The sequence below is a fragment of the Panulirus ornatus genome, chromosome 2 (assembly GCF_036320965.1).
Source record: "Panulirus ornatus isolate Po-2019 chromosome 2, ASM3632096v1, whole genome shotgun sequence".
Classification (NCBI taxonomy): domain Eukaryota; kingdom Metazoa; phylum Arthropoda; class Malacostraca; order Decapoda; family Palinuridae; genus Panulirus; species Panulirus ornatus.
Genome location: NC_092225.1, coordinates 31,668,973 through 31,696,789, shown reverse-complemented (window position 1 = coordinate 31,696,789; position 27,817 = coordinate 31,668,973). Strand labels below are relative to the sequence as shown.

The window sequence follows — 27,817 nt, the reverse complement described above, 5'->3', positions numbered from 1 at the left end:
AAGTCGAGAACATTATCTCGGAAAGCAAAAATGGGTATGTTTGAAGGAATAGTGGTTCCAACAATGTTGTATGGTTGCGAGGCGTGGGCTATGGATAGAGTTGTGCGCAGGAGGGTGGATGTGCTGGAAATGAGATGTTTGAGGACAATGTGTGGTGTGAGGTGGTTTGATCGAGTAAGTAACGTAAGGGTAAGAGAGATGTGTGGAAATAAAAAGAGCATGGTTGAGAGAGCAGAAGAGGGTGTTTTGAAATGGTTTGGGCACATGGAGAGAATGAGTGAGGAAAGATTGACCAAGAGGATATATGTGTCGGAGGTGGAGGGAACGAGGAGAAGTGGGAGACCAAATTGGAGGTGGAAAGATGGAGTGAAAAAGATTTTGTGTGATCGGGGTCTGAACATGCAGGAGGGTGAAAGGCTGGCAAGGAATAGAGTGAATTGGATCGATGTGGTATACCGGGGTTGACGTGCTGTCAGTGGATTGAATCAGAGCATGTGAAGTGTCTGGGGTAAACCATGGAAAGTTGTGTGGGGCCTGATTATGGAAAGTGAGCTGTGGTTTCGGGCATTATTGCATGACAGCTAGAGACTGAGTGTGAACGAATGGGGCCTTTGTTGTCTTTTCCTAGTGCTACCTCACACACATGAGGGGGAAGGGGGATGGTATTCCATGTGTGGCGAGGTGGCAATGGGAATGAATAAAGGCAGACAGTGTGAATTGCGTGCATGGGTATATATGTATGTGTCTGTGTGTGTATATATATGTGTACATTGAGATGTATAGGTATGTATATTTGCGTGTGTGGACCTGTATGTATATACATTGTGTATGGGGGTTGGTTGGGCCATTTCTTTCGTCTGTTTCCTTGCGCTACCTTGCAAACGCGGGAGACAGCGACAAAGCAAAATGAATATAAAGAATAAATGAATATATATTTTCTTTCTACCACCAGAAAGTAGTACACAAATTTGACTGGGCACCTTTTGTTTCTTCTTAGCACATGAGATATTTGAGAGTAAGGGATGCCATTTTCATATATTTCTATTAAAATGTAGTTTACAGGTTTGAGTAGGGAAATATGAGGAATATGATAAACCAGAAATGATGATACTGTGGCCAGGAAATTTAGATTTTAATTTTGTAAAGTTGGAAAGATATAGATTGGAAAATGGTTATCATTACAGTAAAAAAACTAATAAGCCTCAGTGAAAGAGTTCATCCATATACAAAATATTAGCAAATCAACAAGAAATGATAATACAATTGATTTGAATTTTACAAGTTACATTGTACATAAGAGCTGTAGAATGGATGTGAGTGAGCTAACATGGAAAATGGTGAGCTTGTTTAGGATATATATATATCCACTCATACACACACACACACACACACACACACACACACACACACACACACACATGCCATATGGCGTCCTAGCTACGTATCTTCGTTGTATATCAACTGACTTATATTCCTCTGTTGTGTCTCCCCTGATTATGTAATTATTACACGAAAGTGCACTTGGGAACTTATCGTGTTTCATTTTCCCTGTGGACTCATAGGAATATCTTGATCACGCGCAAAATTGTGATCCTTTCCATACATATACATGTATATACATAAACGCCCACACACACACATATACATACCTATACATTTCAGTGTATACATATATACACATGTACATATTCATACATGCTGCCTTCATCCATTTCCGCCGCCACCCCTCCACATGAAATGGCACCCCCCTCCCCCTGCGTGTGTGCGAGGTAGCACTAGGAAAAGACAACATGGCCACAGTCATTCATGCTCAGTCCCTTGCTGTCATGTGTAATGCACCAAAACCCTTTCAACATCCAGGCCCCACAAAACTTTCCATGGTTTACCTCAGATGCTTCACATGCCCTGGTTCAATCCATTGACAGCACTTCGACCCTGGTATACCACATTGTTCCAATTCACTCTATTCCTTGTATGCCTTTCACCCTCCTATATGTTCAGTTCCTGATCCCTCAAAATCTTTTTCACTCCATCCTTCCACCTCCAATTTGATCTCCCTTTTCTCCTCGTTCCCTCCACCTCTAACACATATATCCTCATTGTCAGTCTTTTCTCTTTCATTCTCTTTATGTGACCAAACCATTTCAATACATCCTCTTCTACTCTCTCATCCACACTCTTTTTAGTACCACTCATCTCTCTTACCCTTTCAATACTTACTCGATCAAACCACCTCACACCGCATATTGTCCTCAAACATTTCATTTCAAAGACATCCACCCTCCTCCGCACAACCCTATCTATAGCCCATGCCTCACAACCATAGAACATTGTTGGAACCACTATTTCTTCAAACATACCCATTTTTGCTCTGTGAGATAACGTTCTCACCTTCCACACATTCATATCTATATATATACATAAATGCCCATACCAGCACTTAAACATACATATGCATATACATAACATAAGCACATATACATTCATATACATACACAGACATATACATATATACATATTCATATTTGTCTGCATTCATCCACTCCTAGCTCTACCCTGCCCCACAGGAAACAGCATTTCCACCCCCTGCTTCAGCGAGGTAGCACCGGGAAAACAAGCAAAAAAGTCACATTCGTTCACACTTAGTCTCTGGCTGTCATGTGTGATTCACCAAAACCACAGCTTCCTATCCACATCCAGGCCCCACAAACCTTTCCATGGTTTATCCCAACATTTCACATGCCCTTGTTCAGTCCATTGACAGTACATTGACCCCAGTATACCACATCATTCCAATTCGCTCTATACCTTGCATGCCTCTCACCCTCCTATATGTTCAGGCCCTGATCACTCAAAATAAATATACATATTTTTTCTATTATACTTGATCGCTGTTTCCTGTGTCAGCAAGGTAGTGCCAGGAAACAGACGAAGAAAGACCGACCCATCCACTCATATACACATACACACAAGGTAGCATCAAGAACAGAGTACTGATCCTTAGAGGAAAAATCCTCACTTGGCCCCATATGTATTCCTTTTTTGGAAAAGTAAAAACTGGAAGGGAGGATATCCGGCCCCTCCACTCCCACCCCTTTTAGTTGCCTTCTACGACACACAGGGAATACAGCACTAGTGGCTGATTCGAGTGAGAAACTGCAGGAGTTGATGACTGAGTTTGGAAAAGTGTGAGAAAGGAGAAAGTTGTGAGTAAATGTGAATAAGAACAAGGTTATATTAGGTTCAGCAGGGTTGAGGGACTAGTTAGTTGGGATATAAGTTTGAATGGAGAAAAATTGGAGGAATTGAAATGTTTTAGATATCTGGAAATGGACTTGGCAGCAAAAGGAACCATGGAAGCAGAAGCGAGTCATAGGGTGGGGGAGGGGATGAAGGTTCTGGGAGCAATGAAGAATGTGTAGAAAGAGATAACGTTATCTTAGAGAGCAAAAATGGGAATGTTTGAAGGAACAGTAGTTCCAACAATAGTATATGGTTGCGAGGCATGGAATATAGATAGTGTTGTACGGAGGAGGGTGGATGTCTTGGAAATGAAATGTTTGAAGACAGTTTTGTTGTAAGGCGTTTTGATCGAGTGAGTAATGAAAGGGTAAGAGAGATGTTTGGTAATAAAAAGAATGTTGTTGAAAGTGCAGAAGAGGGTGTGTTGAAATGATATGGAAGTGAGTGAGGAAAGGTTCACAAAGAGGTTATATGTGTTGGAGGTGGAGGGAACAAGAAGCAGATCAAATTGGAGGTGGAAGGAGGGAGTAAAAAAGATTTTGAGCGATCAGGGTCTGAACATGCAGGAGGGTGAGAGGCATGGAAAGAATGGACTGAATTGGAATGATGTGGTATAGTGGGGTTGATGTGCTGTCAGTGGACTGAACTAAGGCATGTGAAACATCTAGGGTAAACAATGGAAATTTTTGTGGGGCCTGGATGTGGATAGGGAGCTGTGGTGTAAGTGCATTGCACATGACAGCTAGAGACTGAGTGTGAACAAATGTGGCTTTTGTCGTCTGTTTTCCGGTGGTAATGATGTTTCCTGTGGGGAGGGGTAGTGCTGGAAATGGATGAAGGCAAACAATTGTGAATATGTACATGTGTATATATATATGTAGATGACTGTGTATGTGTATGTATATATATGTTGATATGTATATGTATATGTAGAGTGAATTGGAGCGATGTGGTATACCGGGGCTGACGTGCTGTCAGTGGATTGAATCAAGGCATGTGAAGCATCTGGGGTAAACCATGGAAAGCTGTGTAGGTATGTATATTTGCGTGTGTGGACGTAAGTATATACATGTGTATAGGGGGGGGTTGGGCCATTTCTTTCGTCTGTTTCCTTGCGCCACCTCGCAAACGCGGGAGACAGCGACAAAGTATAAAAAAAAAAAAAAAATGTATATGTATGTTCATGTATGAGCATGTATGTATATATGTGCATATATGAGTAGATAGGTCTTTCTTTGTCTGTTTCCTGGAGCTGTCTGCTGATGCGGGAAACATTAAACAAGTATAATGAATGAATGAATAAATATACATGTGGGTGTTACTAGGTTCCACCTGCAGGAGATTACACAAGTGAAAAGCTCCCTTTGGCAAGGCTTTATCATTAAGAGTAAAATATGGTAAATGAGCTCCAAAGGGGTATACATTTCATTGCTACTGGAAGTAGAACCTTTAGAAATGACTTGGATAACACCAGAGCTCTTTCATAGAATTGGTGCTAGTGTAATTGTAAATAGAAAAGGTATGTATATTTGTATTTAGGTGTTACCGAGCTCCACTTTCAAGAGTTTCTACTGTGATTGAAAAGTCACCTTTGATAAGGCAGTATACAATCTCAACAAAGAACGTCCACATTTCCCTGCTACTGGAGGCAGTGCAGCCTTTAGAATAAAGTCTTGGATAACACCAAGACTCTTTCATAGAAATTGGTCCTTTGGTTATTATTTATAAAGGAGTGGATGGTATTGCAGTTGAAATTATTAAGAATGTGGTGACTGTGTTGTTGACTGGTTGATTAGGATTTTCAGTATATGTATGAATCATGGTTATGTGCCTGAAGAGTGGTGGAATGCATGTATTGTGTATCTGTCTATCTATTTATCCATATCTCTGATGCCTGTTCCGTACGGGAACTCCCTTAAGGTGGTGGCCATAGCAAAAGTCTCCATGACTGCTGAACCCCAGTGCTGCTTCTTAGCCTCTAGTGCCTCACCCTTAAATGGCCACTGGCTGAGGGCAACTCCAGTGTAGTGTTTTCATAACATATTGTGCCATTGTATGAAGGCAAGAGGGATGAAGGTGAGTGTTCAAACTAAAGAGGTAGAAGTTTGTCAAGAGTACTTGGTAAGTTATATGGAGGGGTATAGTGATTGAAAGGGTGAAGGCTTGTACAGAGTATCTGATTTGAGAGGAGCAGTGTGATTTCAGAAGTGGTAGAGGATGTGTTGATCAGGTGTTTGCTTTAAAGAATGTGTGAGAAATACTCAGTGAAACATGGGTTTGTACATGGTATTAGTGGATCTGCAGAAGCACATAATAGGGTTGATAGAGATGCCTTGTAGAAGGTCTCAAGAATATATGATGTGGGAGAAAAGCTGCTAGAAGCAGTGAGAAGTTTTTATGAAGGGTGTAAGGCATGTGCATGAGTAGGAAGAGAGGAGAGTGAATGGTTTTAAAAGAAGTTTGGTCTGTGGAATGGATGTATGATGTCACCATGATTGTATAATTTGCTTATGGAAGGGGTGGTGAGGGAGGTAAATGCAAGAGTATTGAAGAGGGTGATCATGCAGTCTGTTGGAGATGAGAGGGCCTGTGAAATGAGTCAGTTGTTGTTTGCTGATGATACAGCACTGGTGACAGATTCAGGTGAAAAACTGCATAAGCCGTGTATAGAGGCAGCACTTCAGTGGTTGTCAAGTTGTACTCCTCTGACCCAGGTACTGTCTTTCCTTTCTGCCTCACCCACACATGGACAACTGGCTTTCTGGCTACAAACAGACAATCTCTCCTTGTTACACATAGCACTTGACAACACTTAAATCACATAGCTCATTCTTTGTAACTCTAGATATTCTTGCAGTGAGCACTATATGGTACCCCTGCCTTTTGGCAAAATGATAGGACCAGTAGATGGCAGTAGTAGGTAGGAATGTTTAGGCAGGAGCAATAGGTAGAAACATTAACTAGTAGGTAGGAGCATAAAGTAGATAGTCACCAGGAATATTAGGTAGGAGCCTCTGCAAACACTGTGCTAGTGTTACCTTTTGCTAGTGGTCTGATAAGGGTGAGGTGATAAAGACTTTAGAAGTGGCTTTGGAGTCCGCTAATTATGGAGACTCTGTTGCCGTGGCCACCCTCTTGAGGGAGTCCCAGTTGGAACAGGTGTCAGAGATAGATAGAACTGCAGAAGTTGGTGACTGGAAGTGTGTAAAAGGAGGGAGTTGAGAGTAAGTGTGAATAAAAGCAAGATTATTAGGCTTAGAAGGGTTGAGGGAAGGTTAGTTGGGATGTTAGTTTGAATGGAGAAAAAGTAGAGGAAGTGAAGTGTTTTAGATACCTGGGAGTGGACTTGGCAGTGAATGGAACCACAGAAGCAGAAGTGAGTCATAGGGTGGGTGATGGGGCAAAGGTCTTGGGAGTGCTGAAGGTTGTGTGGAAAGAGAGATTGTTATCTGCAAAGGCAAAAACAGGTAAGTTTGAAAGTATAGTGGTCCCAACAATATCATATTGATGCGAGGCATGGACTGTAGATAAGGCTATGTGGAGGAGGGTGTATTTGTCGGAAGTGAATGCTAGAGGACAATATCTGGGGTGAGGTGGTTTGATTGAAAAGGTAATGAAAGGGCAAGAGAGAAATGTGATAAAAGGAGTGTGGTTCAGAGAACTGGAGAGGGTGTGTTGAAATGGTTTGGTCATATAGAGAGAATGAGTGAGGAAAGGTTGACAAAGAGGGTATATGTGTCAGAAGTGAAGGAAACAAGAGCAGGGAGCCTGATTTGGAGATGGAAGGATGGATTGAAAATGATTTTGAGAGATTGGGACTTGAACATGCAGGAGGATGAAATGTTTGCACAGGATAGAGTGAATGGGAACGATGTACTATACAGGGGTGGTTGTGCCATCAGTGGACTGAACCAGAGCATTTGAAGCAAATGGGTAAACTACAGAAAGGGCTGTGGAGCCTAGCTGTTGATTGGGAGTTGTGGTTTTGGTGCATTGCACATGACAGCTAGAGAAAGGATGAGAGAGAATACAGCCTTTGTTTGTCTGGTGCTACTTTGCTAATGCAGGAAACCAATCAAGTATGAAAAAAATTATTTCTGATCATCTCAGGACCATAGTCTATGAAAGTCCTGGTGTTACCTACAACTTCTTTCTAAAGACTACTGCAGACCAATGTTGCCTGACTTTCAGTAACAGGGAAAAGTGAACTCCTTTGGAATGAGAAGTTCTTTGATGAGACTGTACTCTCAGTGATGCAGCCTTGCCAAAGTGACTTTTCTCTTGCAGTGTAACCTTGAGTAGGCAAAGACCAGTAACACCAATCAAGTGATTGCAACAGCACTACAACCACTGTTTGAACATATCTATAGACCCCACATGTCCATTATGTATCTACCATAAAAAACACAGCTCTTACTACTCAGTTGCCCTACACTTCCTGCTTATAACATCACAACACCTTATGAGTTGTGGTCCCAAATGGTGGACATGGCCAGCATCCTGAATGCTACAGGAGCCTCATAAGGATAGAAGGGACTCCTAGAGCAGGAAAGTAAGTTTTTTCGGCATACTTGATTGCTGTTTCCTGCATTAGCAAGGTATCACCAGGAACAGACAAAGAAAGGGCACTTCCTTATTCCCTGCATGTCGTAGAAAGTGACTAAAGGGGATGGGAGTGGGAACTGAAACCCTCCCCCTTTATGTATTTCAGTTTCTTAAAGGAGGAACAGATAGAGAAAAGTAAGATATCTCTCTATGCATTTTTTTCTGGAACCATTCCAAACTTCGAGTCTCTTTTTAGAATTCTTGTATCTTGTACTATTTTCTTTCTTGTTACTCTACTCATCGCACTGTTTGTGCATAGTATAAGTTTATAGCAGTGGTAACATATTAGAAACAGATAAGTTTTTAGTGATATGATTAGTATTTTATGACTTTTTTCCAGGACTATTGAATGTTTGGTGTGCATACTCATTTGGTGATCGTGAAATTGTAATTCGTACTTCATCTGATCCCATGGCAGGTATGTTGAATTTGTTGCTCTTATTTTCTTTAATCAGTTTACCTTGAGTTTTTTATATTTACCTATTCATATGTCAGTGAAATTTTTCACATTTGCCAGGCATACATGGGGAAAATTTCTGCAAAATGTTTTCTAACAGCATATATAAGCATAGCTTCCCAAGATTGAAATTATGTTTTTGGTATCTCAGCTCTCTCTCCTTCAGAAATGAAGGCAATCTAAGCAACTATTCATGTTCATTTTTCCAGTGTTAGCTTGCTTCAGGACTGGACAAATACATGGCCTCATTCATTCACATCCACTCTGTAGCTTTCATATGTAATATACCAAAACCACAGTGTAGCTTTCATATGTAATATACCAAAACCACAGTACCTTATCCACAACGATGCCCAACAGACCTTTCTGTGGATTCTCCTGACCACTTCATATGCCATGGTTCAGTCACCTCTATTTGCCACATCACTCAGTTCATTGTATCCCATGCAAGCTTTACACCCTACTTCATGTTCAGGCCCTAAGCACTCAGAACCTTTTCCACTCCTTCCATCTTTAATTCAGTATACCCCTTATCTTTGTTTCCTCCACTTCTTCTATGTATACCCTGTATGTCAACTTCTTCTCACTTGTTCTTTCCATATTTTTTCTTTCTTTCACCATTACACATGTTATTGAGGTAGAACTAGGAACAAGTGAAGAAAAGCTTCACTGTCACTGTTCTCTCACTGTCATTTGTAATGCACCAAAACCACAGCCCCCTGTCAACAACCATGCACCACAGTTCTTTCTGTGATTCCCCTGGCAGCTTCACTTGCCATAGTTCAGTCCATTGACAAAACATTGTTACCTGTATACCAGAGCAGTCCATTTCACTCGTAACCCATGCATGCCTTTCACCTTCCTCCATGTTCAGGCCTTGAGCACTCATAATCTTTTTCTTTTTATCCTTCCATCTCCAGTTTGGTCTCCCCTATCTCTTTGACCTCTTCACTTCTGATACTTATATCCTCTGTGGGAACCTCTCCCCACTCATTCTCTCTGTATGTCTAAACTATTTCTGCATACCATCAGCTGCCTCAGTCATATTTTTTTTATTACCTCACCTTTCTCGCCCTATCATTACCTAGGATTGAATGAATAAGACCAATGCTATCATACCACATATTGACCTCAAACATTTCATTCCCTACAGATATACCCTCTCCTGTACATTTTTATCTATAGCCCCTTCCTATCACATACTTAGAACATTACTGGGACTACTATTGCATCAAACATGCCCATTTTTGAACCTCCCAGATAGTGACCTCTCTTTCCTTATAATCCTCAGTATTCCTAGAACCCTCTCCCACTATCTCACCCTTTGAGTCACCTCCACTTCCATGTTTCTAAAACACTTTAACAATTTTTCTCCATTCAAACTTGTTCCCCAAGTAGCCTATCACTTGACACTGCTAAACCCTCCTTTGCAGACTCTATCATGAAAATACAGGGAGCACTGCATGGTTTCTTCTTGCTTGCTAGCTAGCCTGGGTTTGTTATTTCTGTTTGATTACTGTTTGTGCCTTGTTTGGAGAATTTTATGCTTGTGTTGCTCTGTCTCTGTCTTGTATATATGCACCATGTGTTTACTTCTGTGTGTATACGCATCCACACATGGATGATACATAATGGGAAGATTAACTGTTAGGAAGAAGTGCATAGTGGTTTTGATATTATATGATCCTCCAAAAGATTGCAGCAATTCAAAGCAGAAATACAATGATAGCTATGAAGCAGCAGTCAGGATGGTACATGATGCTGTAAAACAATAACTTGTCACAGATCATAAAGTTTTGGTAATGGGAGATTTCAATTATGATGGGTGGACCTGGAAATCTGAATTTTCATAGTGATAAGGAAACATGGAGAACAAGCTTTTCAGTGTATACAGGAAAATTTGGGATGAGAGGAACTGTTTAAAGGATTAGTGGTCCCAACAATATTATATGAATGCGAGGCATGGGCTATAGGAGGGTGGTTACACTGAAAATGGAATGTTTGACGACAATTTGTGGTGTGAAGTGGTTTGATTGAGTAAGTAACAAAAGAGTAAGAGAGATGACTAAGTAATGAAAGAGTAAGAGAGATGTGTGGTAATATAAGAGGGATGTGTGGTAATAAAAAGAGTGTGGTTGAGAGAGCAGAAGAGGTTGTGCTGAATTGGTTTGGACATACGTAGAGAATGAGTGAGGAAAGGTTGGAAGATATATGTCAGAAGTGGAAGGAGCAAGGAGAATGGGGAGACCAAATTGGAGATGGAAGGATGGAATGAAAAATATTTTGAGTGATTGGGGCCTTAACATGCAGGAGGGTGCAAGGCATGTATGGGATAGAGTGAATTGGAAAGATGTGATATACTAGGGTCAGTGTGCTGTCTTTGGCCTGAATCAGGGCATGTGAAGTGCCTGGGGTAAACCATAGAAAGGTCTGTGGTTGGTGGTTCTATTTGTGGATAGGGCGCTATGGCTTCATTGCATTACACATGACAGCTAGGAAGTGGATGAGGCCTCAATTCCTCTGTTCTATGCTCTATCTTGCTGGCGCAGGGAATGGAGATTAAGTCTGAAAAGTAATTAAACATAAATGAATTTACATTATTACCACTTATTTCATCAATTCATTTTCAGACCCAATTTGCCTTCAGACACTGATCCCAGAATCAGAAAATAGGAAAGCTCCCAAGGATATAACAGAGTTCTCCTTCAGCCATGACTACAAGTATATAGCAGTTGGATCACAGGATGGGTGGGTTTTTTAAGGTTTTGTATGTTTTGAGTTTTCTCATTATCCATTTTGAATAAACAAGTATAGCTGGAGTCCTTGATTGTTTCATAATCAAGCAATTGGTGCATACTTTCTTTCTACACGTCCTGTCTTATTTCCATTTTTTTGGGGAGCATAGCATTTCAGGCAAGGGCTGGTTTAATGTTCTTATTAGTAATGCATTATATAAGATGAGAGCATAGTGGGATGATAGTGGTGCATTACTGATCCATGATGGAACATAATGGTAATTTCCACATTTTATCAGGAGCCCCTGATTTGTGATGACCCAGGTTGTGATATTTTGCATTTACATTTGAGTAATAGGATACAGGCTTAAATGATAGCATGTTAGGGCTTGTAGTGCAACTGATATGAAAAACTCAGATTTTTTTTAATTATAAGATTTTTTTCCTTTGATAATTATGTTGGGATACTTCAGGGGGTGACTGTATTGTTGACTGGTTGGTAAGGTTATTTAATGTAATGTATGTCTAAAATGGGAAACAGAAGAAGGAGTCACGCGGGGAGTGCTCATCCTCCTCGAAGGCTCAGAGTGGGGTGCCTAAATGTGTGTGGATGTAACCAAGATGTGAAAAAAGGAGAGATAGGTAGTATGTTTGAGGAAAGGAACCTGGATGTTTTGGCTCTGAGTGAAACGAAGCTCAAGGGTAAAGGGGAAGAGTGGTTTGGAAATGTCTGGGGAGTGAAGTCAGGGGTTAGTGAGAGGACAAGAGCAAGGGAAGGAGTAGCAATACTCCTGAAACAGGAGTTGTGGGAGTATGTGATAGAATGTAAGAAAGTAAATTCTCGATTAATATGGGTAAAATTGAAAGTTGATGGAAAGAGGTGGGTGATTATTGGTGCATATGCACCTGGGCATGAGAAGAAAGATCATGAGAGGCAAGTGTTTTGGGAGCAGCTAAATGAGTGTGTTAGCGGTTTTGATGCACGAGACCGGGTTATAGTGATGGGTGATTTGAATGCAAAGGTGAGTAATGTGGCAGTTGAGGGAATAATTGGTATGCATGGGGTGTTCAGTGTTGTAAATGGAAATGGTGAAGAGCTTGCAGATTTATGTGCTGAAAAAGGACTGATGATTGGGAATACCTGGTTTAAAAAGCGAGATATACATAAGTATACTTATGTAAGTAGGAGAGATGGCCAGAGAGCGTTATTGGATTACGTGTTAATTGACAGGCGTGCGAAAGAGAGACTTTTGGATGTCAATGTGCTGAGAGGTGCAACTGGAGGGATGTCTGATCATTATCTTGTGGAGGCTAAGGTGAAGATTAGTATGGGTTTTCAGAAAAGAAGAGTGAATGTTGGGGTGAAGAAGGTGGTGAGAGTAAGTGAGCTTGGGAAGGAGACCTGTGTGAGGAAGTATCAGGAGAGACTGTGTACAGAATGGAAAAAGGTGAGAACAATGGAAGTAAGGGGAGTGGGGGAGGAATGGGATGTATTTAGGGAATCAGTGATGGATTGCGCAAAAGATGCTTGTGGCATGAGAAGAGTGGGAGGTGGGCTGCTTAGAAAGGGTAGTGAGTGGTGGGATGAAGAAGTAAGAGTATTAGTGAAAGAGAAGAGAGAGGCATTTGGATGATTTTTGCAGGGAAAAAATGCAATTGAGTGGGAGAAGTATAAAAGAAAGAGACAGGAGGTCAAGAGAAAGGTGCGAGAGGTGAAAAAAAGGGCAAATGAGAGTTGGGGTGAGAGACTATCAGTAAATTTTAGGGAGAATAAAAAGATGTTCTGGAGGGAGGTAAATAGGGTGCGTAAGACAAGGGAGCAAATGGGAACTTCAGTGAAGGGCGTAAATGGGGAGGTGATAACAAGTAGTGGTGATGTGAGAAGGAGATGGAATGAGTATTTTGAAGGTTTATTGAATGTGTCTGATGACAGAGTGGCAGATATAGGGTGTTTGGGTCGAGGTGGTGTGCAAAGTGAGAGGGTTAGGGAAAATGATTTGGTAAACAGAGAAGAGGTAGTAAAAGCTTTGCGGAAGATGAAAGCCGGCAAGGCAGCAGGTTTGGATGGTATTGCAGTGGAATTTATTAAAAAAGGGGGTGACTGTGTTGTTGACTGGTTGGTAAGGTTATTTAATGTGTGTATGACTCATGGTGAGGTGCCTGAGGATTGGCGGAATGCGTGCATAGTGCCATTGTACAAAGGCAAAGGGGATAAGAGTGAGTGCTCAAATTACAGAGGTATAAGTTTGTTGAGTATTCCTGGTAAATTATATGGGAGGGTATTGATTGAGAGGGTGAAGGCATGTACAGAGCATCAGATTGGGGAAGAGCAGTGTGGTTTCAGAAGTGGTAGAGGATGTGTGGATCAGGTGTTTGCTTTGAAGAATGTATGTGAGAAATACTTAGAAAAGCAAATGGATTTGTATGTAGCATTTATGGATCTGGAGAAGGCATATGATAGAGTTGATAGAGATGCTCTGTGGAAGGTATTAAGAATATATGGTGTGGGAGGCAAGTTGTTAGAAGCAGTGAAAGGTTTTTATCGAGGATGTAAGGCATGTGTACGTGTAGGAAGAGAGGAAAGTGATTGGTTCTCAGTGAATGTAGGTTTGCGGCAGGGGTGTGTGATGTCTCCATGGTTGTTTAATTTGTTTATGGATGGGGTTGTTAGGGAGGTAAATGCAAGAGTCTTGGAAAGAGGGGCAAGTATGAAGTCTGTTGGGGATGAGAGAGCTTGGGAAGTGAGTCAGTTGTTGTTCGCTGTTGATACAGCGCTGGTGGCTGATTCATGTGAGAAACTGCAGAAGCTGGTGACTGAGTTTGGTAAAGTGTGTGAAAGAAGAAAGTTAAGAGTAAATGTGAATAAGAGCAAGGTTATTAGGTACAGTAGGGTTGAGGGTCAAGTCAATTGGGAGGTGAGTTTAAATGGAGAAAAACTGGAGGAAGTGAAGTGTTTTAGATATCTGGGAGTGGATCTGGCAGCGGATGGAACCATGGAAGCAGAAGTGGATCATAGGGTGGGGGAGGGGGCGAAAATTCTGGGAGCCTTGAAGAATGTGTGGAAGTCGAGAACATTATCTCGGAAAGCAAAAATGGGTATGTTTGAAGGAATAGTGGTTCCAACAATGTTGTATGGTTGCGAGGCAGAATGTGTTTCACTTTGCATCCCACACAACTTAAATATTTCATTAACAGTTAAGAAGAATATTAAATAAAGAACAAGAATTTTCTTCCTTTCTGTTGTTATTGTAAAAACTTACCATTGTTGTAAGAGTTTTTACTCAAATTTGTGGATGTTGCAATTGTGAAATGTCTTAATGTGAACCATCATTCTGCAGATTGCCTGTATTGAATTTAGTACTACTCCTCTTGTCATCATTCCTCCTTCAGGGGAGACAGATTCCAGTGTGCCTTTGAATCAACATTGAAGGTATTTATATTTGCTTTTGGGTTCAGTTATCTTGTCTGAAAGTTTTTTCCTTTCTTGTAATCACTACCTAATTACCTTTTTGTTTTTAGTAATGATATGAAGAGGGAGTGTTTAGAGAAAAACTTTCAGAGGAGACAGCTAAACCTAAGAACAAAAATTATCATCAAATACCTTCAGAGGAGAGGAGAAGAGAGATATGTAGGTTGTGAAACTCATTCCAAGGCGCTGTCCCTTGGGCTTTTTTCTTGCTTTCTTATCCTGCCTTGCTGGTCCTGAGAACCTCTTGTGCTCCTGGGACATTGCCTTGAAGAGGAAGGGTTTTTTGATTCTCAAAACTTACATTCATAGAATATGGGACATTGCCTTGAAGAGGAAGGGTTTTTTGATTCTCAAAACTTACATTCATAGAATAAGATTATGCATTTTTTCAGACAAGTTCGAGTTTATCGGAGTTCTGACATGGAGTTGATGGTAACACTGGCAGTTGTGAGAAAGGCTGTTCAGCATCTTCTTTGGCAGCCACCTACTGATACCTGCTTGTCATATATCTTAGCTGTTGGCTCAAATGAGAGTAAAATCTACATTTTCCACCTGGAGAAGTTTTTTAATGGTATGAATAGATATTATTTTTCCCTCCTGACAAGGGAGCTGAGTTTATTTTAGCTCTTTTGCTTTATTCATATGTCATTGGACTTCTAAGGTATACTCTGATGTGGTAATATTACAAGGCACATTATTGATGGCAGAAATGGGTGTTTGAAGGAATAGTATTCCCAACAATAGTATATAGATGTGAGGCATAGGCTATAGATGAGGATGTGCAAAGAAGATGGGATGTGTTGAAAATATAATGTTCTGAGGACAACATGTGATGTAAGGTGGTGTTTTCAGTAAGTCATGAAAGGGTAAGAGAGAGGTGTGGTAATAAAAGATTGACTAAGAGGGGTGGGAGTGGATGGCTGGAAATCCTCCCTTCCCATGTAACTTTCCAAAAGAAAGAACAGAACAAGGAGCCAGGTGAAGATCTTTCCCTCTAAGGCTCTGTCTTGTGTGGAAGGAGAGAACACTAATTCGGAGAGCGAAAATGGGTATGTCTGAAGGAATAGTAGCTCCAACAGTATTATATGGTTGTGAGGCATAAGCTATAGATAGGGTTGTACAGAGGAGGGTGGAAGTGCTAGAAACGAAATGTTTGAGTACAATATGTGGTGTGAGGTGGTTTCATCGAGTAAGTAAAGAAAGTGTAAGAGAGATGTGTGGAAAATAAAAACAGTGTGGTTGTGAGAGCAGAAGAGGGTGTGTTGAAATGGTTTGGACATATAGAGAGAATGAGTGAGGAAAGACTGACAAAGAGGATATGCATGTTAGAGGTGAAGGGAACAAGAAGTAGGAGACCAAATTGAAGGTAGAAGGATGGAGAGATAAAGATTTTGAGCGATCGAGGCTTGAACATGCAGGAGGGTGAGAGGTGTGCAAGGAATAGAGTGGAGTGGAACGTTGTGGTATACCAGGGTCAACGTGCTGTCTTTGGACTGAACCAGGTCATGTGAAATGTCAGAGGTAAACCATGGAAAGCTTTGTGGAGCCAAGATGTGGAAAGGGAGCTGTGGTTTTGGTGCATTACACATGACAGCTAGAGACTGAGTGTGAACGAATGTGGCCTTTGTTGTCTTTTTCTAGCACTACCTCGTGTTCGCGCGGGGGGACTGGGGTGATGTTTCATGTGTGGTGGGTTGGTGACAGGAATGGATGAAGGCAGAAAGTATGAATATGTACATGTATATATATGTATATGTCTGCATATGTTGAAATGTATAGATACGTATAGGTGCATGTGTGGGTGTTTATGTATATACATGTGTATGTAGGTGGGTTGGGCCATTCTTTCATCTGTTTCCTTGCACTGCCTCGCTAATGCAGGAGACAGCAACTAAGTTATAAATGTGAAAAATAATGCAGAAACACCTATAGGAAAAGGAAACATAAGAATCCTTAGCACTTTTATGTATTACCATAATTTCAGAGGACAAGTTACAGAGCTCTGTAACTAGTCCTCTGAAGATGTGATAATACACAAAGCACTCAGGATTCTCATGTTTTCTTTTCCTAGCAGTGTTTTGTGCATTTAGGAGGTCTCAAGTTTGTTGTGATTTTCTACATATATATGTGTATACATATACTCTTATAGGTGTTTCTAAAGTCCTCTAGGTTGAGGTTACACTGCAAGTGAAAAATCACCTTTGATAAGGCTGAATGTTTGGGAATCTTGTCTCGTCAAAAAACCATTCATTCCCAAGGAGTCTACATTTCCCTTGTATTAGAAGTAGTGCCACTATGGTCTGCAGGAATGTTTCAGGAAGGTCCTGGGTAACAGCAGGGTTCTTTCATTTAAATTGGTCCTTTGTTGGTTATAATTTGATAAGAATACATATTTATGATTACTATTATTGTCACTTTTACAGATAGTAGCTGAAATTTTTTTTATCATGTCAGATGTACTGTATGTATGATAATATTGTGTCATGTTAGTCCTCAGACTCTGGAAGCTTGTCCTACATCTTTAATAGTCACAAAAAGATTTTGTCTACAAGAAAATAAGTATTCTTTATGAACAGATATATATATATTATGTTTACATAGCAAAAAGTAAATGAAAAATGAGAAAAATTTGAGTACTCCTCTCATCTTGTAAGATTTTCAGTAGATCATTAGGTAATGCAAAATTATGGTGCACTGATTGCACCCATCATATATTTACCTATTTTATCCCATAATTATGAATTATAATTATTTTCTAAGGTGTTTTATGCTCATTTTATATATCGTGTATAAGTTTTCTGTCTGCATGTGTGAGACAGGAGTGCCAAATATTAGGCCTGTAAGGGCCTTGAACATAACCTTGATTATACTACTGTATGAAGGATTAGTTTTGTATAGATTTGGATTCCAAAATCTTTTCTGCATTCATCTTCCTTGCAATGTATGAAATGGGTGTATGGAATACGTTTAGATGTATTGTGGATTTAATGAAAGTTTTTGTATTGGGAAGATGTAATGACTTTTCTCCTTATTCCTGTTTAGGAAAGTCAACTGTCAATGTAATAACTCAAGCAACACAAGAGTTGTGTAGTCACGAGTCTCGAGTAGTTTGGTTGGCGTGGTCACCACATAAGGATGAGATTCTTGCCTCAGCCTCTTATGATCATACTGTTCAGTTATGGGACACCAAAACAGGTGAGTCTTTATCATATAGATAAATACTAAAGATTTCTTAGTGGGAGACCAAATTGGAGGTGGAAGGATGGAGTGAAAAAGATTTTAGGTGATCGGGGCCTGAACATGCAGGAGGGTGAAAGGCGTGCAAGGAATAGAGTGAATTGGAACGATGTGGTATACCGGGGTCGACATGCTGTCAATGGATTGAACCAGGGCATGTGAAGCGTCTGGGGTAAACCATGGAAAGTTGTGTGGGGCCTGGATGTGGAAAGGGAGCTGTGGGTTCGGTGCATTATTACATGACAGCTAGAGACTGAGTGTGAACGAATGTGGCCTTTATTGTATTTTCCTAGCGCTACCTCGCACACATGAGGGGGGAGGGGGTTGTTATTTCATGTGTGGTGGGGTGGTGATGGGAATTAGTAAGGGCAGACAGTATGAATTATGTACATGTGTATATATTTATATGTCCGTGTGTGTGTATATGTATGCATACGTTGAGATGTATAGGTATGTATATGTGCGTGTGTGGATGTGTATGTATATACATGTGTATGTGGGTGGGTTGGGCCATTCTTTCGTCTGTTTCCTTGCGCTACCTCACTAACGTGGGAGACAGCGACAAAGCAAAATGAATAAATATTCTTAGTTTTCATTGGTAATAATTCATAATTCACAGCAGTTTAGATGGCTTTTTCTCTCCCTTTGTTTAACTCAAATCTTGTTAACCCATATATTAGTTATACCCCCACTGAAGAACTTTTTGGAAAATAGATAAAAAAAGATGTTTTAATTTTTCAATGCCACATGAGAGTTGTTAATGCTGAAACATGAACATAAAAGCACTGTTTAGCAGCTTACTCTGTAACCCCTGGCTTACATCAGCTTAAAATGAAATATACAGCATAATAGTTACATAGATATCAATTGATAGTTGACTAATTAATCAGTAATATAATGCTCAGAACATTGGAGTTAAAACTCAAGAGTTGAATGGCCACTCACTCACTGTGTAATTAGTTAGCTGATTGAGAGTAAACAAACTCTCAATGCTGGCATACGTTGAGCTCTGAAAAATTTCTGGCCTATCGATGCCTTTAATAGATATAAAACATGCTTAGGAATATCAGGATAATATGGCATCTTTAATTTGCCTAAAAGAAATAAAGAATCAGGCTTAAATGTTGCACACATGAACTCTGAACAGAAAAAGAGTGAAGAATGATGAACACTGCCTTGTCATTCATTTTACCCCCTAGTTATGAAACTTGTGTTTTATTAGTATATCAGTGATAGGGACTGTAATACTAAATACTTATGTTAGGTATAACATTAAAAAACAGTATTACATCAGTGAAATTACCCTCAACCTCAAAACACTGAGCTACTTACCATGTGAGCAAACAACTGACTAATTGTTAACACTCCCACTGGTTACAATGTTGCTCACAGATGGCAGCACACAAGATGTGATGGGGCTTTCAAGGATGTGAGGGTATTCCCACATGTCATGGTGATAGGGCTTTCAAGGATGTGAGGGTATTCCCACATGTCATGGTAGAAGTTTGTGTGAGGCAATAGGGTAAACTTGCTTCCCACTTCAGTTGTGTATGAGCATCATAGCAGATATATCTGTGTATAGCACTAAAAGGTTAAAATGTTTCTAGAGTTATTGTAGTTCATTTCAGAACAGTCATCCCAATTTAGCATGGAGGCTGACTGTTTGTAAGACTTGATTGGTGTGATTCTAAGTCCTTTAACATTTTTCATGTTACAATTCATAGTTTTACTCCCACAGGAAAGCCATTGGTTAACTATGGGGGACATACTTCAAGAGTGTTCCGTGTTGAGTTTAGCCCAGATGATCCTGACTTGCTCTATAGCTTTGCAGATGAAAATAGTGTACATGCCTGGCGTCCATCTCAGTTGACATGCAAAACTTCTAGTGAAAGTAATGGTATGTTTGCAAAATTTACATGGTAATGGGCAATCCCTTGAACACATCTAATGATACTAGGAGGAGTTCTTTAGAGTTTATTTTTGAATTTCTGTACTTCTGCCTCCGATTGCTTTAATATCTGATTTGTTTTCCATTATTTCAACCAACAACTCCAACTCTGGTTCTCTGGTGTTACATGTTTTATCCCTTCCTCTTGACTTGTTAGAGTTGCCAGGTCTTGATATTCTCCCTTATTTAGATCCATTTCAGGCATAATATCAAATTGTATAAAAGGGTGAAATGATAAGTTTATTATGTGATAAGCAGGTATAATTTGATTGCCTTTAGTGGTCTGCTGTCTAGAGTAATTTTACCAATTACTTTACTTACATTTATTGTCCTCTTATTTTCTTGGTTCAGATAATCTAACGGTTTCAGACTGCTCCCTCATAATTAGTGAGATGATATTGTCACAGTTATTTAGTACTCACACAGGTGTGCTGAGATAGTTTGGATACATGGAAAGAAAATGTGAGGAGAGTTTGACAAAAAGGACATATATCTTAGAAGGTGGAGGGGAGAAGGAAAAGAGATAAACCAAATTAGAGATGGGGATAGGGGAGAAAGAATACTTCCCACGTATTCCCTGCGTGTCTTACAAGGCGACTAAAAGGGGAGGGAGTGGGGGGCTGGAAATCCTCCCCTCTCATTTTTTTTTTTTTTAATTTTCCAAAAGAAGGAACAGAGAAGGGGGCCAGGTGAGGATATTCCCTCAAAGGCCCAGTCCTCTGTTCTTAACGCTACCTCACTAACACGGGAAATGGTGAATAGGAAAGAAAAATAGAGATGGACAAATAGAATGAAAAAGATTTTGAGTGCCCAGGGCCTGAATGTACAGGAGGGTAAAATGCACACATAGGATAGAATGAATGGGAGTGATGTGGTATACAGGGGGTGACAAGCTGTCAGTGGACTGGACCTGGGCATGTGAAGCAGCTAGGGGAATCCACAGAAATGTCTGTGGGGTTTGGTTGTGGATAGGGCTGTGGTTTTCTGCACCGCACATGACTGCAAAAAAACAAGTGTAAGCAAAAGAGGCCTTTCCTTCATCTGTTCTTGGTACTACCTTGCTAATGCGGGAAATGATGAATAAGTATGAAGGAGAAAATGATGAAAATACCTCTTCAGCAGAGCTTTGCTGAAATGAATGGATAAAGTTCTAGTACTTTACATATTGGTAAGAAGGATGGATATATGAGGAAGTAGTTGGTAATGTATGGCATTATAGATAGAATACTACGTAGGCAAACTTCTGTCTATCTATATACCCGACACCTATTCCCTCGGGAAACTCTCATCAAGGGAGTGGCCATGGCAAAAGAGTCTCTGATTAACTTTGTCCTTACTTGCCTCCTGCACATTCACCATTTTATGCATTCTTCCTTCATTTCCTTCCCTCCAGTACTCTTCTACTGTATCTCCTTGCAGTACAGAAATGTATTTTGACCTTGAATTATTTTTTTTTATTGACAGCAATTTTGAAGGACTATCGTCCCAGAAAAGTAAAGGAAAGAGAACATGCAGTTGTTGCAGATGAAGATTCTGCAAAGTCACAAGAGGACTCCGGTACAAATGAAAGTTTGTATATGTTATTACTGTATTAGATAACTCCTTTGAGGGTAGTTTTACATGCTTCATTTATTACTGCGTATCATTCAGCAAATATTTTTTTTTTTTTTTTTTTTTTTTTTTTTTTTGCTTTGTCGCTGTCTCCCGCGTTTGCGAGGTAGCGCAAGGAAACAGACGAAAGAAATGGCCCAACCCACCCCCATACACATGTATATACATACGTCCACACACGCAAATATACATACCTACACAGCTTTCCATGGTTTACCCCAGACGCTTCACATGCCTTGATTCAATCCACTGACAGCACGTCAACCCTGGTATACCACATCGCTCCAATTCACTCTATTCCTTGCCCTCCTTTCACCCTCCTGCCTGTTCAGGCCCTGATCACACAAAATCTTTTTCACTCCATCTTTCCACCTCCAATTTGGTCTCCCACTTCTCCTCGTTCCCTCCACCTCCGACACATATATCCTCTTGGTCAATCTTTCCTCACTCATTCTCTCCATGTGCCCGAACCATTTCAAAACACCCTCTTCTGCTCTCTCAACCACGCTCTTTTTATTTCCACACATCTCTCTTACCCTTACGTTACTTACTCGATCAAACCACCTCACACCACGCATTGTCCTCAAACATCTCATTTCCAGCACATCCATCCTCCTGCGCACAACTCTATCCATAGCCCACACCTCGCAACCATACAACATTGTTGGAACCACTATTTCTTCAAACATACCCATTTTTGCTTTCCGAGATAATGTTCTCGACTTCCACACATTCTTCAAGGCTCCCAGAATTTTCACCCCCTCCCCCACCCTATGATCCACTTCCGCTTCCATGGTTCCATCCGCTGCCAGATCCACTCCCAGATATCTAAAACACTTCACTTCCTCCAGTTTTTCTCCATTTAAACTCACCTCCCAATTGACTTGACCCTCAACCCTACTGTACCTAATATCCTTGCTCTTATTCACATTTACTCTTAACTTTCTTCTTTCACACACTTTACCAAACTCAGTCACCAGCTTCTGCAGTTTCTCACATGAATCAGCCACCAGCGCTGTATCATCAGCGAACAACAACTGACTCACTTCCCAAGCTCTCTCATCCCCAACAGACTTCATCCTTGCCCCTCTTTCCAAAACTCTTGCATTCACCTCCCTAACAACCCCATCCATAAACAAATTAAACAACCATGGAGACATCACACACCCCTGCCGCAAACCTACATTCACTGAGAACCAATCACTTTCCTCTCTTCCTACACGTACACATGCCTTACATCCTCGATAAAAACTTTTCACTGCTTCTAACAACTTGCCTCCCACACCATATATTCTTAATACCTTCCACAGAGCATCTCTATCAACTCTATCATATGCCTTCTCCAGATCCATAAATGCTATATACAAATCCATTTGCTTTTCTAAGTATTTCTCACATACGTGTAGGAAGAGAGGAAAGTGATTGGTTCTCAGTGAATGTAGGTTTGCGGCAGGGGTGTGTGATGTCTCCATGGTTGTTTAATTTGTTTATGGATGGGGTTGTTAGGGAGGTAAATGCAAGAGTTTTGGAAAGAGGGGCAAGGATGAAGTCTGTTGGGGATGAGAGAGCTTGGGAAGTGAGTCAGTTGTTGTTCGCTGATGATACAGCGCTGGTGGCTGATTCATGTGAGAAACTGCAGAAGCTGGTGACTGAGTTTGGAAAAGTGTGTGGAAGAAGAAAGTTAAGAGTAAATGTGAATAAGAGCAAGGTTATTAGGTACAGTAGGGTTGAGGGTCAAGTCAATTGGGAGGTGAGTTTGAATGGAGAAAAACTGGAGGAAGTGAAGTGTTTTAGATATCTGGGAGTTGATCTGGCAGTGGATGGAACCATGGAAGCGGAAGTGGATCATAGGGTGGGGGAGGGGGCGAAAATCCTGGGGGCCTTGAAGAATGTGTGGAAGTCGAGAACATTATCTCGGAAAGCAAAAATGGGTATGTTTGAAGGAATAGTGGTTCTAACAATGTTGTATGGTTGCGAGGTGTGGGCTATGGATAGAGTTGTGCGCAGGAGGATGGATGTGCTGGAAATGAGATGTTTGAGGACAATGAGTGGTGTGAGGTGGTTTGATCGAGTGAGTAACGTAAGGGTAAGAGAGATGTGTGGAAATAAAAAGAGCGTGGTTGAGAGAGCAGAAGAGGGTGTTTTGAAGTGGTTTGGGCACATGGAGAGGATGAGTGAGGAAAGATTGACCAAGAGGATATATGTGTCGGAGGTGGAGGGAACAAGGAGAAGAGGGAGACCAAATTGGAGGTGGAAAGATGGAGTGAAAAAGATTTTGTGTGATCGGGGCCTGAACATGCAGGAGGGTGAAAGGAGGGCAAGGAATAGAGTGAATTGGAGCGATGTGGTATACCGGGGTTGACGTGCTGTCAGTGGATTGAAGCAGGGCATGTGAAGCGTCTGGGGTAAACCATGGAAAGCTGTGTAGGTATGTATATTTGCGTGTGTGGACGTATGTATATACATGTGTATGGGGGGGGTTGGGCCATTTCTTTCGTCTGTTTCCTTGCGCTACCTCGCAAACGCGGGAGACAGCGACAAAGTATAATAGAATAAAATAATTCTTCAAAGCAAACACCTGATCCACACGTCCTCTACCACTTCTGAAACCACACTGTAGGTCTATGAAACCACACTGTAGGTCTCTGAAATGGTTAGATGTGGCTTGCAAGATTGTATGGTAATGATATGCAGATTTTTCCTTTTATTCTAGATGGCCATGAGGAGGGTGAATGTCAGGAGGTTGGGGAAAGAAACTTCAAGAAATATTAGATATAAATGGTACAGTAGAGAGCTTATGTAGGTGTGGAGAATTGTAAAAAAGTGCATTAATAGAGGCTGCGTTGGAGGTGGGTGTGACTTTTAAGACTAGGCTTTTGAAAGAGAACCTTATGGTAGATAGATTTTTGGCCGGCCCCTGTGGAACTCCAGCTGTACTTATACAGTTTGTAGTGGTAGGACTATAGTTGAATTTATGTGGATTGCTACTTACTGCTCTCACATGAATTGGATGGAAATAACATTAAAGAAAGAAAAGAACAACTAGTTCTTTCTTTCATTTCATTCTTTTATACTTGTTGGCACTTTCCCAAATTAGTGAGGTAGCACAAGGAACAGATGAAGACAGGCCTAATTTGCTCACATCCATTTTCTTAATATCATGTGCAGAGTGCATTGAAACAACACCTATCCACAACTTGGCCCTACAGAGCTTTGCATAGTTTCCACAGTTAGTTTCACTCTCCCAGGTTCAGTCAGTTGACAGTATGTCAGTTCCTGTATACCAAATTGTTCCAGTTTGGTCTATCCTGTGCACATCTTTCACCCTCCTGCATGTTTGGGCCTGACCTTGCAAAATCTTTTTCACTCCATCTTCCATCTGTTTGGTCTCCCCTTTTTCCTTTTCCCCTCCACTTTTGACACACATCCATCCTCTTTGTCATATTCTCCATATGTTCAAACTAACTCAGCACATCCTCTTCTGCTCTTTCAACCATACCCTCCGTATTACCACATGTGAATTGATTAACTATGCAATACAGTGCTACAGTTTGTATAATCACCGATAAAGATGCTGAAGTTCCTCTTAACCCTCTCGGTGCTATAGATGTCATCTGACGACCAACATAGAGGGTTACTAACATTAACCAATGCACCTAATTTCCTATCCATCTGTCTATCAATATCTCTGATGCCTGTTCCCTTCAGAAACTTCCACAAGGGGGTGGCCAAGACAAAAAGAGTCTCCATAACTGGTGAACTCCAGTGCTGCTTCTTAGCCTATAGTGCCTCACCCTTAACAGGCCACAGGCAGGGTGCAACTTTTACACAGTGTTTTCAGAGGTTCTAACCTGATGTTCCTTCTGACTACTTCTATATGTTGTGTCTACCAAACACTCCTGCTTGATGTACCAGCCTACTGCTACAACCTGATGCCCCCACCTAATATTCCTATCTACTGCTTCTGCTTAATGCTCCTGGCTAATGTTCCTACCTACAACTTCTGTCTACTGCTTTTAACATTTTGCCAAAAGGCATTCTTCTCCTATTTCATTCTCTCCAATACTTCACACACACACACACACACACACACACACACACACACACACACACATATGAGAGAGAGAGAGAGAGAGAGAGAGAGAGAGAGAGAGAGAGAGAGAGAGAGAGAGAGAGAGAGAGAGAGAGAGGCCAAAAAAATTATTATGTAATGAAAGGCTTGAGTTTTTGCTGCATAGGTGAAGATGAAGTGGAGTGTCCATCAGAGTTGTTTTACTAATTTGAAACTCCTGACATAGTCTTATCCTAAGTTCTCCTTTTTAATAGTTTTTGTATCAGTCCTGTGCTCACCTTTCACCTTCCTGTCCAGAGCATTCACAATCTTATTCAATCCATCCCACTATCTCCAATTTGGTCTACGCCTTCTCTGAGTCCCCTCTACGTATAACACATGTACTCTTTTTGTTATCCTGTCTTCATTCACTCTCCATGTATCTAAACAACTTCTGCCACCAGTGCCATGTTATCAGCAAGCAGCTTACCTCTCAGGCCTCGTTACCTCAACAGACAGCATACCTGCTCCTGAGACTTGTTTACTTCCCTCACCATCCAATCCTTAAGCAAATTAAACAGCCATGGTGACATCATGCACTCCTACCAGTTTTTGATAAGCTTCATTGGCACAAAATCACTTCAGCATAATTTGCAGGGAAACAAACATAAAAATATAATCCTTAGAAAAGATTTTAAGTTAGAGGATTAAGGGTCTTTTGTGATGTTAAAAGCCAAAATGAGAATTTCAATAAAAAGAAGATCTAAAAAATTGCCATCTTTACAATAGAGTTTGGGGACTAATGTGCAGAAACTTACTTTTAAGCAAAAATGTTGGTGCTCTGCTTGAACCAGATCTATTTATGAAGATTAGTGCACATGCAGAAAGGACACAGTCACTTAGGCTATATAAGTCTTTCCAAAGTTCATGAGTCTTGTGGTGTAAGGCACTGTCACCACTAATGAAAATAAGAAGGCAAAGATGAAATAAACACCCTAAGTTTGGGGCAGTGAGCAAGGCACATGTGTGAACAAAATGTGAGGAGAAATTTTAACTGAGGTTATTTAAGGTTTCAGAGTAAACTTAGAAGATAATAGGGAAAGAATAAAACTATTTTCAGAGTTATAACACCTTTTCTCACTGTGCTTGAGTCTTTGGCCATCTTGAAGCGGTTAAGACCCCATTGACATTTTAGATTGGTAGTGTAGTGTTTTGAATTTTAGAATGTAGATTTTCAGGATAATTATGTTAATTTTCACCTTTCATTTAATTCTTATAGCATGGATAACATTTTTTTCTTTTGCTAAACTAAACAGAGAAATCAAGCTCTACCAGTAGTACCAATGGATCAAATGTTGTTCTGGGTAATTCTGGAGCAAGTAGCAAAAAAGCTGTGTTTAAGTCCTTCTTCCCCAAACTACATGCAGTTTGTTCTCGCAAGAAGAGTTTCCATCATATGGTTATTCTCAATCTTCTTGCTCAGAACAAAGCAGAAGGGAAGTCATGCTTGCACAAGACAAAGGAATGTAAACAGGAAGATGCAGAAGAGGAATTAGAGGAGGAAAGGTGGGTTTACAATCCTTTATGCTTGTATGTTTAATGTAAATGCAAATGTTTTTGGTGGAATTCACTAGATGAAAGTGGGTGATAAAGTATCAAATTGGAAGAGAAGAGATGATGAATTAGTATAAGAGCTCAGTAGAATGGGCAGAAATTAGTTTTTTTTTTTTTTTTTTTTAGTAATTCTCTCCATTGCTTGTTTGTCCTTTGGTTTATGAGAGAATCTCCATAATTCTCCAGGAGTTTGAAGCCTCTACCTCCCAACTGTCTGGCGAGGTTAATTACCCTCGCTCTTCATTAACCACCCATTCAGTGATAAAAGCACATTCCCCTCCAGTCAATAGGTGTCACCCAGTGATGACATCATAATCTTGCTGGCTGTTAAGCAGCACCAAGTTAACCACTGCATAATTTTCCAGATCTCCAATCCCACAAGATGGTACCAGACTTCTTTGTCTTTTTTGTACATCCTTATGCTTGTAGAGTGTTTATGGTCTTAGATTTGTTTTGAACAACTTGGAAAGGTCTCAAGAAAGTTGGTTGGTTATTACTTGATATGATGGTATGGTCCCAGTCATCTGAAAGCTTTGGGCACAAATCATGTATCATCTTTTAACTTACAAAAAATGAATATTCCTTTAGGATGTTGCCAACTTTTTTGCTCATACTTGTTTGCCATTTCTCGCGGTAGCATGGTAGCACCAGGAACAAACAAATGACAGGCTCCTTTGCTTTTGTGTGCTCTCTATCTCTCATGCATAATCTGTTAAAACCAAACACCTCTTCCACAGTCAAGTGCCTCAGAACATTACATGTTTTTCTGATTGCTTCAAATAGCCCGGTTTAACCCAGTGAATGCACATCACCCCTGTACACTACAACACTCCAATTTGTTCTATCC

General features: G+C 40.6%; 1 protein-coding gene across 1 annotated transcript in view; it reads left to right on the top strand.

The window, feature by feature from the left end:
- LOC139755855 (gem-associated protein 5-like) overlaps positions 1-27,817 on the top strand; it is a 116,242-nt gene that overhangs the window by 53,518 nt on the left and 34,907 nt on the right. Inside the window, exons 11-17 of the mRNA XM_071674483.1 lie at positions 8,189-8,266; positions 10,936-11,053; positions 14,902-15,080; positions 17,552-17,704; positions 19,485-19,643; positions 21,159-21,263; positions 26,673-26,922. Of these exons, the coding sequence (XP_071530584.1) occupies positions 8,189-8,266; positions 10,936-11,053; positions 14,902-15,080; positions 17,552-17,704; positions 19,485-19,643; positions 21,159-21,263; positions 26,673-26,922 (1,042 nt within the window). The remainder of the gene's footprint in view (positions 1-8,188; positions 8,267-10,935; positions 11,054-14,901; positions 15,081-17,551; positions 17,705-19,484; positions 19,644-21,158; positions 21,264-26,672; positions 26,923-27,817) is intronic.